Source organism: Gymnoscopelus microlampas (genome assembly GCF_963454915.1).
Source record: "Gymnoscopelus microlampas genome assembly, chromosome: 20".
Lineage (NCBI taxonomy): Eukaryota > Metazoa > Chordata > Actinopteri > Myctophiformes > Myctophidae > Gymnoscopelus > Gymnoscopelus microlampas.
The window spans coordinates 20,463,343-20,478,342 of NC_139957.1; the positions used below are offsets into that span (position 1 = coordinate 20,463,343).

The 15,000-nt window shown below is 42.8% G+C and overlaps 1 protein-coding gene across 1 annotated transcript in view; it reads right to left on the minus strand.

The window, feature by feature from the left end:
• efna2a (ephrin-A2a) overlaps positions 1 to 15,000 on the minus strand; it is an 89,952-nt gene that overhangs the window by 452 nt on the left and 74,500 nt on the right. Inside the window, exons 2-3 of the mRNA XM_084043865.1 lie at positions 14,235 to 14,527; positions 2,560 to 2,625 (exon numbers count right to left, since the gene is read on the minus strand). Coding sequence (XP_083899991.1) covers positions 2,560 to 2,625; positions 14,235 to 14,527 — 359 coding nt within the window. The remainder of the gene's footprint in view (positions 1 to 2,559; positions 2,626 to 14,234; positions 14,528 to 15,000) is intronic.

Genomic DNA, 15,000 nt, shown 5'->3' on the forward strand with positions numbered 1-15,000 from the left:
CAAACAACAAAACATTGGAACTGTGAGAGAGACAACAAAGACATGACAATATGAAACAGAGTGACTGAACAACTGTTTTGAATGAAGACAAGAGTAAGACAATTGGAACAGTTGTTGGGGTCGGAAAAACACAGACTTGGAAAGTGACTGACAAAACATAAAACTCTCTTCCTCTTGTCCTTCCTCTTCCTCCTCTGCGGCAGCATCAGCCACGGAAGGGTAGAGAGAAAACGACAGAAGGGGAAGTGAGGAGGAAAGAGTGAAGGAGGAAGAGGGAGGAGTGGAGATGACAGCAACGGAGCTCTGCGGGGGGTTTAACCAACCTAATTACAGTTTAATCACAGAGACTTGGAATCTGGAGCAGCTGATACACACACATACGCACACACACACATACGCACACACACATCCAAGCACGTGCAGTGGCTCAGAGCTCAGTGCCGAAAACAACATTTCACAGATGAGATGAAAGTTTTCAATGCCAGATTGGATTATTCAAACACTGGCGCCAAAGAGCAGAATCAAAGAGTAGAGCTAAAGTAATGACACAATAAAACAATGAATGAATGTTGTTTCAGTAATTATGCAGGAGGAAGAGAGCATTTCCCCGCCCTCCCTCCACTCTCTGCCGGATATGGCATGTTTTAAGTCCTGGAAAACCATGACGGCTGACTCCGCTCCTTTTTCCAGAGAGCCTCAAAGCCGTGTCATCGCGGCAGTGAGACATATTACTATCCCCAATTTAATTCTGTAGCGATGCCTGCTTGCAGTTTAATACTCAGGAGGCTAAAATCTGCTTTGGGAAACCACTTAAGATAGATTTCAAGATAAATTATCTGTGTGTGTGTGTGTGTGTGTGTGTGTGTGTGTGTGTGTGTGTGTGTGTGTGTGTGTGTGTGTGTGTGTGTGTGTGTGTGGAAGGGGTTTTGAAATAATGTACATACACCGGATATGAAAGTGTTAATCGTATAACACACATTATGTATAATATTACTTTCATGAGTAACAAAGCAATTATGATGATGAAGTAAAACAAAATATTACGTTTACAAAATAGTTAATATTATTATGTCAAGCAACACATTACTTTCAGAAACCTTTGTACATTTTATATTCATGCACACTAATAACAATGCCGTTTTTCTACCATTAGGCTATTTAGACTTTTATTTGATTTTTCAAAAAGATATGCTTTGCAGCAAGTGTCCTTTTGCACTACAATTGAGGATGTTTTGTGAAATTAATATAACACATAATCTTCTAACATAACTTATTACTTTTAATTAAAACTTTTCTCCAACAGGACACTATCCCGATGCAATTGCATAGGCAGTTCTCCTCCAGTCCTCCTCCTTTTACGACGGGCCGAGCTATTTTCAAAAGAATGTACTGTCTTGCCTGAGTGCACACTGAATGATGAGGAAAAGAGGGAATACCTAGGGTGCAAGTCTAATCATACCTCATCTTTTCACACTGGACTGTGATGGCGGAAGAGGCGTGAATCTCACAGAAAACCGGATTCTTATTACATTACATCTGTCCCTGATAGATGGGTTATTAGCTCTTTAAGACCGGGAACGCATATGTGCGTCATTTTTTGTTTTCTTTGGCTATTCAAAAATAGCAGATATACAAGCTCATAGCGCGGCACTCGCTTGTAGATCTGCTATTTTTGAATAGCCCAAATAAATCTAAAAATGGCACACAGAATGCGTTCCAGGTCTTAATGGGTTAGATTCCTATCTGATTTTGTTATTATAGAATCAGCCCTGACGGAGTACTGGAATAGCATCGCATCATTTTAGATAGAACACTTTCCAAACCATTCTGTTCATTCTGCGCAAGGACAGAAGGTCTCTCTCTCACTCCATGTGATGTGATGTGATTTGATGTGAAGTGTGTGTGAGGGCCAGTTGGTGTGTGTGTGTGTGTGTGTGTGTGTGTGTGTGTGTGTGTGTGTGTGTGTGTGTGTGTGTGTGTGTGTGTGTGTGTGTGTGTGTGTGTGTGTGTGTGTGTGTGTGTGTGTGTGTGTGTGTGTGTGTGTGTGCCTCCGTCTGTGCTTTTAGGTGAATGTGTGCTAACGGGACCATGGGTGTGAATGTGTCGTGAGCACATGTATGCTTGTGTCTGTGGGTGTGTGCATGTGACATTTTCTTTATGTCTGTGTGTGTGTTCCTTTCGCTTGTACGTGAAAGAACAATGTAGTTGTATGTGAGTCTTCGATTACACTTGTAGATGCACACACAGTGTGTGTGTGTGTGTGTGTGTGTGTGTGTGTGTGTGTGTGTGTGTGTGTGTGTGTGTGTGTGTGTGTGTGTGTGTGTGTGTGTGTGTGTGTGTGTGTTGAAGTGTTGCCTGGCTGCCCAGTGAATCAGAGCAGAGAGTGTTGCCAGGGCATTCTATCAGACCTCTCATTCTCCCCTAATGTTACTTTGATAGCCAATCTGGACGGTGCATGTGTGTGTTTAAGTGCGTGTGTGTTTGTCTACGTGCCTGTGTGCATTTGTGTATGTGCGTGCGTGCGTGTGTGTGTGTGTGTGTAGTTAGAGCGTGACTTACCTGGAGGTCTGACATACACCTTCAGCTTTAAACATGGCCGCCCCACATGGTTTGGGTGAGGAGATGCTGCAAGGAGAGGAAGCAAGAGATGAGACCGAAGATTCCAGATTAACTGTGAGAGAAAACGATTCGCCCTGCAGATTGCACTGCCCCTCCCCCTGCCCTCCTCCCTTTCCTCTCGTGAAGTAATTGACAACATTTAATAAAAGGTTTCATGGCCTTTGTCCTGCTCGTGGAGGGGCTGTGAAGTTTCTTATCATGTTTCAAACTTCACGGTACAATAAATTGGATTCCTAGCGTTGTTTGAACTTGGGATCAATGGTTCCAACAGAGTTGGAAGTGGAAACAGAGTGGGAGAAGTAATGGTCAACTATCTGACCAAACCGGAACCTGTGCACGTGCATGCTCACACATGTACCAAAATGTACATGACACAGACACAAATACACATGCAAGGATCAAGGATGAATACATATGCAATGCACACAGGTATACAGAAAAATCATTAGTGTTCATTTAATTCTGAGTATGGGATAGGAAGGGACCTTCTCAAACCTGTTGAGATTTGCAATGATGAAGAATTTTGAAAGCAGTACCGAATCAACAAAGAAAGTGTAATGCAATAAAATAAAATGTATCAAGGCTGCAATTAAACATGGCAGTTACTAAATGCAGCTACTGTACAGCCTCGCTCCAGCAAAAGAGATTAAGTCCATCTGCGCTGCAACATTTTCCTAGCTTGGTTAGGAAACAGCTAATGGTACACACTACAGTTTAAATAATTTCTTCTTTTGCTGCCACAGGCTACTTTTAACATATGTCTATGCCAGCTTTCTCTCAAAAGGGAAGAAAAGATTAATGCTAATGAGTAGTCTCAAGAGAGTAACATTGTTGCTGTTTATTTACACTGGCCAACCCATCATGGTGGACAAAATGAATTGCAGGACAAAAGTTTAATCACAGTTAAAGGTTTTAATGACTGATTTGTTAAGCAGTGCTTAAAATTAAGTGGTGCAATACAACCCAAATGAAAATAAAACCTAGATAAACAAATCCTTGATTAGCCATAAACTATGCTTAATTTCACACACACACACACACACACACACACACACACACACACACACACACACACACACACACACACACACACGCGCGCGCGCGCGCACACACACACACACACACACACACACACACACACACACACACACACACACACACACACACACACACACTCCTAGCAAGTCTATGCAGTCAGAGCCCCCCATGACCTGGGGGTGGGCCGTCATCAAGATCCCAGGAAATAAATGTGACCCTCGCGCTGCCCTCTCCTCCCTGTGCTTCTGCCCTCCTCTCTTCCTTCAATCCCTCTCTCTGCCCTTCATCTGTCTTCCATATTCTGCTTTCCCCCCGCACACCACCTCTTATGCCTAGATCTGACTCAAATCCACCCGCTGCTCCAATCCCATAACCCCTGCCTGGAGATGATGCAGTGCTTTGGGCCCCCCTGCTTGATACGATATGGGTACTGAATCTGTCCCCCCACGTCGTGTCTGTTCTGTGTTCCTTTTACATTTACCTCTGCTTCTGTGGAGAATGATGGAGAATGGCGGTGGGAATGGGCTATCAGCTATATATATCCCTTACAACAGTGATTCTCAACCTGTGGGCCGGGGACCACTGGTGGGGCGCGAGGGTATCGCAAGTGTGCCCCCAAATAATTGTCAAAACACTACGATTTTAATGATAAAATAACATTAATATAAAAAGAAAATGTAAAAAATCTGCAACGCTATCGATTGACATTAAAATAAATATGTTCTGAAAATGCGTGGGTGGGCCACGAACACTTTTCAAGATTTTCATGTGGGCCCCGATCCAGAAAAGGTTGAGAACCACTGAACTACATTCCTTACAAAATTAACCACTTAACCACATGAAACCTAGCGTCCCTATTCTGGCATGAACATTTGGCAAAAATAGATGATTTACAAGCTCACAACACATTACATTGTGAGCTTGTAGATTGTCCATTCCTGCGAAAACAGGAGGGGGGCCTTGGTCCGCTCCTTTTTTCCCTTTACACCAAATCCGTTCGCCGGAAATAGCCGATCTACAAGCTCAGCTTGGAGATCTTGGAGATTATTATGAATATTTGCCCCCAAAACAGGGACTCTAGGGTTCATGTGGTTAAAGAAGAAGAAAAAAAACAAGTAATTATAACATTGACAGAATGACAGATGGATGGATTGATGGACGGAAGGACATGTGGACTAATGGGCAGAGAGACAGACAGACAAATAGACAGACAGTCAGACAGATAACCTTCCTTTCTCCGGCGTTTCTTTTTCTCCGCGGCCTCTAACACTTTTGTCACCATTAGAAGTCTTATCTGCGTTTCCCAGGACAAACACAATCAAACTCTCCTGGAAACCCATTGAAACCCACTCAACCTCATCAAGATGGCAGCTGGGAGAAGTAAGGGGTGGAGCAGGCCTGTCAACATGTCAAACACATGACGAACACACACTCGCGTGCACGTACGTACCTACCCTTGCACGTACGCACACCCATACAAATACTCACACACACACACACACACACACACTCATATACACACACACGCATAATGCACTCAACCGCGCACATGCGTCAAAACACATACACACAAATGGAAACATATAAATCCATGCACTCTGACAGTTACACGGGCCTGAACAAGAATCACAGTCATTGATCAATACAGCTTGACAAACAATCCTTTGAGTATCTTAGGAAGCACATACAACACATATACACACACACACACACACACACACACACACACACACACACACACACACACACACACACACACACACACACACACACGCACACACACAGGAAAAGCTGAGTGTTGAAAAGCGGTCAACGTGCCACATCAATACATGCCTGGAGGTTAGGATATATGGCAGTGGTGCATGCGTGTGTGTGTGTGTGTGTGTGTGTGTGTGTGTGTGTGTGTGTGTGTGTGTGTGTGTGTGTGTGTGTGTGTGTGTGTGGTGGCAATGGTTTTGTGTGGATGTCAATCACACTGACTGACGGACATGGCCTTTCACAAACTCTCAAATGTTTGACAACTCCACCAATCCTACCCCCACACACACACACACACACACACACACACACACACACACACACACACACACACACACACACACACACACACACACACACACACACACACACACACACACACACACACACACACACACACACACACACAGTCTCCGGAAACACACTCTAACCCCAGGGGTCACCAACACACAATACTCTCAGCAACCATACAACTCTGGAGGGGCCCTTGTTCATCTCTATGTGTGACTGGAAACGAGTGTGTGTGTGTGTGTGTGTGTGTGTGTGTGTGTGTGTGTGTGTGTGTGTGTGTGTGTGTGTGTGTGTGTGTGTGTGTGTGTGTGTGTGTGTGTGTGTGTGTGTGTGTGTGTGTGTGTGTGTGTGTGCGCGCGCGAGTGTGTGGGTGTGTTTGATTATGTCTCCATGGACTGGGAAATGTGCAGCAGGAATTGAAGTGTTGGTTATTTTGCTCTGTTCAGCTCCCTGTCTCTTGCCTGCTGTTTCTTTATGACGTGCAGATCACAGGCCTGGCTCAACTGGAAATGCTTCTCCATGCTTTTGCTTGAGGGTAATTCATTACCAGTCGGTTGTTTGTAAATATTATTTATCCAGTGAAGGCTTGCTGAGCATGCACGCTCTCTTGAAGCATGGCCGTCTTTCACTTTCCACCAGCCATTCATTTACACCTGGGACCTGCCCAGTTCAAGCGCCATGTTTTACTGCTGGCCAATGAGCAGTGGAGCAGTTGGGGGTTAAGTGCCTTTCTCAAGGGCAGACTGATAGCTGTTGACAGATGGGAGAGCATTGCTCATTCCCTTTCTCTGCCAAGATTTTCCCAGCTGGTTCAGGGATTCGAACTGCTGACCCTTTGGTCACAAACCTTTAGGCTACTGCCACCCGCCCACATAGGACAATATTATTAGCACCAGAAAGCTAAGACAATGGCAGTCAAGCGTTTGCAAGTCAATGTTGCATACGTACACTGCAGAACGACAACAGTGGGAAAGAACATGTAAGACATTCACTTGTTTGAAATCCTTCTATTGACTGATTTCATTTATGTTTAATTGACAAAAAGCATATACTGTACATGACTATATGTTTGTACGTTATCTGTAAAAAGGGTAAAACTCAGACTGTGCACACACACAAAACAGCATGCACATTATCTCTTTTTTGACACGTTAAATTATTGCCATTTTCGGTTTGTTACATTCTTCTATAAAGCACAATAATGTAGTGTTGCTGTGTCAAAACCTAAATATTTGAAAATAACTCAGGCCCAGACAGAAATTAAACATTTTCAGATGGGGGTCCATGGCTAAAATCAAATGTATTAAAATATTTTGAAAATAGCAGATGTACAAGCTCACAAGCATTGCATCGCTTGTGAGCTTGTAGATCGGCTATTTTCAAAGTTTAAATAGGGCTGAAGTGCTTTATGTATGTTTTGTCATAATAATTTGAATCTACAAAGCAACTAGTAGTTACTAAAGTTTTCAAATAATTGTTGTGGAGTAAAAGTATACTATTTGCCTCTGAGATGTATTGGAATAGAAGTAAAAGTATTGCAAATTGGAATACTCCAGTCAAGTAAAAAATACCTTAAAATTAAACTCAAGTACAGTAGGTACTTGAGTATAATCTCGATAACAATAAAAACAATATATATATTTTATTATATATATTTTTTAAAAAGCCTATTAAATCCAAGGGCCCCCATTGGCTCAGGGCCCTGTGCACGTGCACACTGTGCACAAGCTATAATCCGTCCCTGCATTCATGATTTGTGCCATTAAACAGGCCAGTCTTGCAAACTTTGGAAGCCAATCGGAATGGAATATGATAAATCTGACAGATAAGTCTTGATCACATGACTACCAAGATAATGTGTAATGACTTGCGTGAAGTTTGGACAAAATACATAGGAGTAATATAAAAAATCTTGCAAATATCTGCCTCATGGTGGCGCTATAACAGGCCGACATGAAACATTTAGAACAGAGATTCTGCTCTGGCATCCAGAGAGTGTGTCTACAAAGCTCTGCGGCGATCGGTCCAACAGTGCCGGATATTAGCTGCTCACAGACACACAAAGAGACAGACAGACACAGACGGACCGGAGCAAAAACATAGTCTCCCACCGTTCGGCCTGGCGGAGACAATGAGTCCTTTCCCATACAGCTATTGAATAGGTGCAAAGTTACTATAAAATGGAGAAAAATCTGTCCATCCTTCCGTCTATCTGTCTGTCTCTCTGTCGACCTGTCATCAGTCCATTTTTCTCCTAATTTTTCTCCTCGGTAGATTGACCAATCGATCTGAAATTGCTCATGGGTATTATATTGCTCATTGTCATATGCAAGGACTGACACAGCTAATTTTCCCAGACAGGGACTGACAAAGTTGATCTTTCAATATTTGTTAACTCTGTCACTCAATTAAGACTCTGTCTGTCCTCATCCATTCTAATCCATTTCTCCTCAGTGGGTTGACCAATCAATCGGAAATTACACATGGCATTGTCCATTGGCATATGTAGGGACCAAGGAAGCAGATCTTTCGCATCAAATTTAAGCTGTTTACGGTATAAGTGTTTTTGCCACAGGACTGGTGAAGAGGATTTTTCATGTTTGTCCCAAATTTGAAAACTCTGCCGATTCTCATCCATTTTTGTCCTCAGGAGGTTGGCCAATTGATCTGAAATTGCACATGTCCATTGACCATTGGCATTTGCAGGGACTGACTAAACTGATTTGGAACTTTTCCAAAATTTAAGCTGTTTACGGTACAAGCATTTTTGCCATGGGCTAATGAAGCTCTAGTCGTGTTCATGGTTCCATAGTCTGGATAGACAGTCATGCCATGATTTTCTTGGTTGTTGGTTGGTTGTTAGGGTGACATCACGACTAATGGTCGGACGGGGACATTTATACAGTTAGCCGTTACAGGTGGCCGTTCTCATAGATTTGTCTCCTCAGTGGGTTGGCCAATCGATCTGAAATTGCATACACAGGCAGGGACTGACGAAGCTGATATTTAAAATGTCTCAGATTTAAGCAGATTTTTTTAAAGCATTTTTGTACCAGGCAATGGGAGTAGTGTAGTCACTCATAGTCCAAAGTCTAAATGTAGTTCGGGTGTGTGCATCCCAGGGTATGGACTTGTGTCAATAAATGTTTTGTAGTTTTTTTTTGCCTTGGTATTAATTTAGCATACTTCTGTGATTAACTTATCCAGCACCATCTGAAGTGCCTTGATGTAATAAGTCCCCCCCATCAGGAACCACAAAGTAAATTAAAACTAAGGTCAAATAGAACTTGTGAATAATTTTCTAAGTGTGGTGAAGAATTTCTTTTTTAATTTAAAGCTGTTGAGATCATCAGTCTCGGGGGAAAGGCCTGTCTGTAGTACTAATATATCACTTGTTGAAGTGAGGAGAAACATCAATACGGCTAATATAAAAATGATTACAAACTACGCCTGCCTGGTGACATTTTCACCACTTTGCTGAGCACACCACTTAAAATCTAGACAGAGTTAGAGAGAGATGGATAGAGTAATAAAGAGAACGACAGAAAGAGAATGGGGGAGGGAGAGAGAGGGAGAGAGAGGGAGAGAGAGAGAGAGAGAGAGAGAGAGAGAGAGAGATGGAAGGTATATTGGTGTGTGCAAGGGGATGGGCGATTGTGTTTGTGTGAGTTCTCAATCAAGTTTTCGTGATTGCATATTTAAATATCGTTTGCACCTGCATATTGAGCAGGGGCGGACACACAAACAAAGCCGCACATAAAGGCACAAATGCACGCGCGCACGCACGCGCGCACGCACGCACGCACGCACGCACGCACGCACGCACGCACGCACGCACGCACGCACGCACGCACGCACGCACACACACACACACACACACACACACACACACACACACACACACACACTCCCAGATCACAACAACATCCCGCATTTTAAAGAACATACAGTACCTGTAACTTCCTGTAACTAAAAAATCACAAGTGAGCGGTGCTATTTATGAGCAAAGTTTTAAGTTAATTTCATCATGTGTCTCGCTAGCCAATCACAGCACGTCCTGCAAAGATAAGTATTCAGACCCTTTGCTGTGACACTTGTATATTTGCACCGCTCGGTGCTCAAAAACAACAGTGGTCATCACAGTGATGGAAGCTCACTTAAAAAAAATAAGTATTTTTTTTAAGTGAGTGGTGCTATTTCTGAGTTATTAATTTCATCATGCGTCTCACTAGCCAATCACAGTACGTCACAGCCAATCAGCCCATCACAGTACAGAGAAAGACAAATTTTCGCGACGGAAAGAAAAACTTTCGCCACGGATGGGTCCCAAACCCACTTATAGGAGCGGCTACACCGCTCAAAAACTGAAACAAAAATACAAGACATTAAAAAAAATCACACCCAGTGTGAAGTGGGCGGTGTGGTCACAGTGGTCATCACAGTGATGGAAGTGATTCACTTTAAAAAAAACATAATTTTTTTTTTTTTAAAGTGCATAGTCCTATTTATAGGGCTATGCACATGTGTCATGTGTTTCTAGCCAATCACAGTCCTGAGTAGAGTCATGGTGGCCAATCACAGCGCAGGGTTGGGGGGGTGCAATTGGGTCGATGTCCAAACCTCACATATAGGGGCGGTTGCACCGCCCAAAAATCACACCCAGTGTGAAGTGGGCGGTGTGGTCACAGTGGTCATCACAGTGATGGAAGTTCACTTAAAGAAAAGTAATATTTCTGAAGTGTGTGGTGCTATTTATTAACAATAAACAATAAATAAACAATGGTTGGTCCACAATGGGTGATTCACTTAAAAAAATACATAAATGTGTTTTTTTTAAGTGCATGGTCCTATTTATAGGGCTATGCACGTGTGTCATGTGTTTCACTAGCCAATCACAGTCCTGAATAGAGTCAGCCAATAAAGTCAGCCAATCATATTACAGCTAGCATTGAATGTGTAGGGGTTAGGGGTGTACAATGGTGGCCAATCACGGTGCAGGGTTAGGGGGTACAATGGTGGCCAGTGATTTGCATTGAATGTGTAGGGGTTAGGGGTGTAGGGGGGTACAATGGTGGCCAAGCAGTGCAGCGAATGTCGATGTCCAAACCTCACATATAGGGGCGGTTGCACCGCCCAAAAAAAGATAACTATGATACAAGGAATTTCCTAACACAGATGAAGGCGTCATAAAGCCTTCGATAGATGAGGGGGGCTGGCCACAAGGTAGGGCCCCTCAGTAGCAAAAAAAAGATTACGTGCGGTGTAATGCCACCGCAAACTTCCCATGTCGTAATATTTTAACCCCAAAAATGGAAAAATAGAACAAAAAACATTTTGTTTTCATAGAAACCCTATTTTCTAACATAGTCCGCATATGAGTTGGTGTTATTTAAAAAAGAAAATAATAATAATAATAATAATAAAATCAGAACCAGTAGGAGGGGGTGTTGCTCCTAAAAATATGGAAATATGACAATATGACGTCAATGTTATTGCTCTTTCTTCTTATATTGTTCCTTCCCTCCTCCACCTTCCTCCCTCATATCAACTCAGTGTTACCTCTTTTCTTTAAACAGAATATATTCACTTTTTTCTCGAGAACCTCCGTAGCTGTTCCTTCGCTCGAATCTTCACTCCTCTCCTCCGATCCATTCGCTTCCATTCCGGGACGCCATGGTTCTCATCCAAAGATTATGCCCCGAATACTCGTCATAAAGACGTATATTTTGCCGCACAAATTGAAGAACCATTTCTTTCAGTTTCGTTTTTTCTCAGGTTTGCCAGTTCCCATCTGATGTTGTGTGGGAGTTCTGACTGCTCCAGATTGTACTGAATAACTGTTAGCTTGCATAATGTCTTCAGACTAGGCCTCATATCTAACATGAACAGTTCATCAGTGTGAACAGGCGCTGCGTTATAACCATGGGAGCTGAAGAAGTATCGCTTGAATCCATCAAAGATGATCATACGATCTCCCACCATGCAACATAACATTCTATACATTGATAACGGTCCTTTTCCTTTGGGTTCCACCTTCTTCCAGGAGAAGGTCTTTGGATTGAATTTCCACAGATCATTCAAGTCCTTGTTATGGCATTGGCCACCAAATATGTACAGCTCTCCATTGTAGGCAAAGGCTGAATGATCATTGCGTCCTTGTGGGACGCCGCTGAAAGAGCGACGGTGAAAGAGCGCAGGAGTGCTCAGCCAGCAGTTGGTCTCTGTGTCAAACACACGAATGCTGTTGTTAAGCCTGTGTGCCCCAGCCTCTCTGCCCCCAAATACAAACATCTTTGTCCCAATGATGGTGGCAGAGGAACCCAACCAAGCAGTTGGTGGAGTGCCTCTGGTGTTAATTAAAGACCAGACCATTGTGGTGGTGTCCAACTTGTAGATGACATTAGTGCATCGAGCCCTCGATGCACTAATATAATAAAATATTGCGTATATGGCCCTCCCCAAGACACAGGCTGAGTAGTCGCAGTGCCCCTTCTCTGGAACATTCCCACAATCCCTGGGCTTGAACCATCTGTGGGTGTCGACATCAAATGCATAAAGACGTCCGACCACCAAAATGTAGATGGAATGTTCGATCAGCATAGCTGACTGCAGGCCACATATGTAGGGAACCTCAAGGTGACGTTCTCCTCTTCCAGCTATCACAGGGGGTAACATCATCCAGCACAGAGACACTGTGTTGAAGACATGCACTTCAGGCTGATTCGACTTGCCTCCTTCAAAGCAGTAGACCTCGTGTCCAACTACCACAGCACCATGGAAGTAATTCTTTTCTCTTCCATTCAGATGTACCACCCAGTGAAACATTTCACTCACCAACACGAATCAGTGCTGATAACCAATTTACAAAAGGAAGTAGTAAGAAAGCAGGTTGATTTCTTGGTAAATCACATTTGTACCTAGGACAAGTCACTTTAAAGGACAGTTACATGGTTGTGATGATGTCATGATGTCATTGCGTGATGATGTCATCAAAATTAGTAAATAATACATTATTACACAAACCAGTGATTTTTAAATTAGCAGCTGATCATTTTATTCCAATACCACACACACACACACACACACACACACACACACACACACACACACACACACACACACACACACACACACACACACACACACACACACACACACACACACACACACACACACACACACACACACACACACACACACACACACACACATACACACACACACATACATACTTAGCCTACACATAATCTATGCAGGCTGTTGCATATTATGCAAAAGGACACATACACATACATGATCTACACAAACAAATGGACACCCACAAACACATGCTACACACGTGAGGAGCTTATCTTTCGAGCATATGGGTGCATTAATTTACTGTAAAGCTGAGAGTCTAAAAACTGACCCAAATTGATTATGTGTTGATTTGGGTCCATTTTATCCTCTCATATTTATATTAACACAACGCTTTTATTGAAACATAGTGATATATTCCAGTAAAACATCTTTACTATTATTCAGCAGGAGAATTGCCAAAGTATTGGATATAACTAAATCAAATTGGTAAGGTCTAAATCTTATACTGTATAAATCAAGCCTATGATGATCTTATTTATTCTTCATTTCATCTTTGTAAACTTTGACAGGTTAATACTTTCAGTAAAAAGGACAGTGATCTTCTTTCTAGTGTAGGTAGTAGGGGTGTGCCGATATATCGTCCCGCGATATATCGCGATACGTTTTCGCGACGATATGTATCGTTTTGGAAAAAAAAAATATCGTTTTTGAAAAAAAAAATAATAATTTTTTTTTTTTTTTTTTTTTTTTTACAATCATAATAATCAGGCATGCAAACGGCCCCGAAGTGAAAAGAGTGACAACATGTTTTTTTTTCGGGTCAGGTGTCATACTATTTGGTTTCAAAACGGCTATTGTAGCTGAAAAGCTACAAGTTTGCATGTCTGAATAATGCAAAAACAGAATTATTTGTTTGCATTTTATTTTTTTCTCCTCCATATATTTTCATAATAAAAAAAGTGCGTATCGTATCGTATCGAAATCGTATCGAAGTTGTGAGCCAAATATCGTATCGTATCGTTTTGTGAAATTAGTGTATCGGCACACCCCTAGTAGGTAGGTAGAGCATGCATACACGCTGAGGAAGGCTTGACGCCGAAACGCGTCTGTTTATGCTGTTGTCCGTGCATATGAAATAAAAGTACCAGAAGGACTTTGGAGTGCTGGCTATTGCTTTATTTACTGTGAAAGAGCATGCATGTTATGGACTGTCTCTAAAGCTATTTAAAAAGTGAATTAGCTGTGAAAAATGATCTGTAATTGTTCATAACATAATGAATTCATTGTTATATATTTTTTATACACGGGGAGAACATGCAAACTCCACACAGAAAGGCCCTTTCGCCAACCACACCTAGGGTATGGGCACTGATGACGTGGAGGAGAGAACACATCCCCAGTGCCCACAGAAGCTCCCATTATGGTTAGTTACACACAGGTTGACTTACAGATGTAGTAGTACTCGTGTCCGGGCCTGAACTCAAAGCCCAGGGAGAAAGGAGTGAAGAGCTGGAACTTCTCTGAGAAGCGCAGGGGCCCGTCGGGGCCCGTCGGACGGTTGCACTCCCAACGCTTGAAGCCGCGCATCCTGTGCTGGCAGGAGGTGTAGCCCTCATGGTTCACCATGAAGAGAATGTATCGCTCCATGCGTCCGTGGGACGGGGGACCCTCGTAGAAGGGACAGTAGATGTCCAGGTAGTCATTGATGCTCACCGCCACCCTGTACTCTCCGTGCCAGAAACTGAAAGACAAAAACAAGCCACATGATTCACTTTTATATTGTTTCCATGTTTGCTGCTTAAGAGAGGCCCTGACATATCTCTGGCATTTTGAGTAATTGGTGTGTCCCCAGTGTTGTTTCCTGCTCATCTTTGCCAGACAGATGTGATGTAAAACAAGAGCCTGTAGTCCACTTTGCTGAGCATTTGCCCGAGAGCCAAGACCCAGCTTATCTGGTTTGGTGCAAGATGGCTGCACCCTCTTCTGTACTAATCACAGTGTCTAGGTTTTATTTTTAACTTGCGCGGTCAAAGGCATGCCCTCTTTCGGGGTGCTTGGTTTTGAAGCCACATACTGAGATTACACTACAATAGCACTGATTGTATTACCTCCTTAAACTGCCAACAGGTCAATTTTACCATCCATATTTTATTGCATTGATCTCTAGACTAAAAATAATCCTAACAATCACAACAGTACTGGATTCGTTTCAGG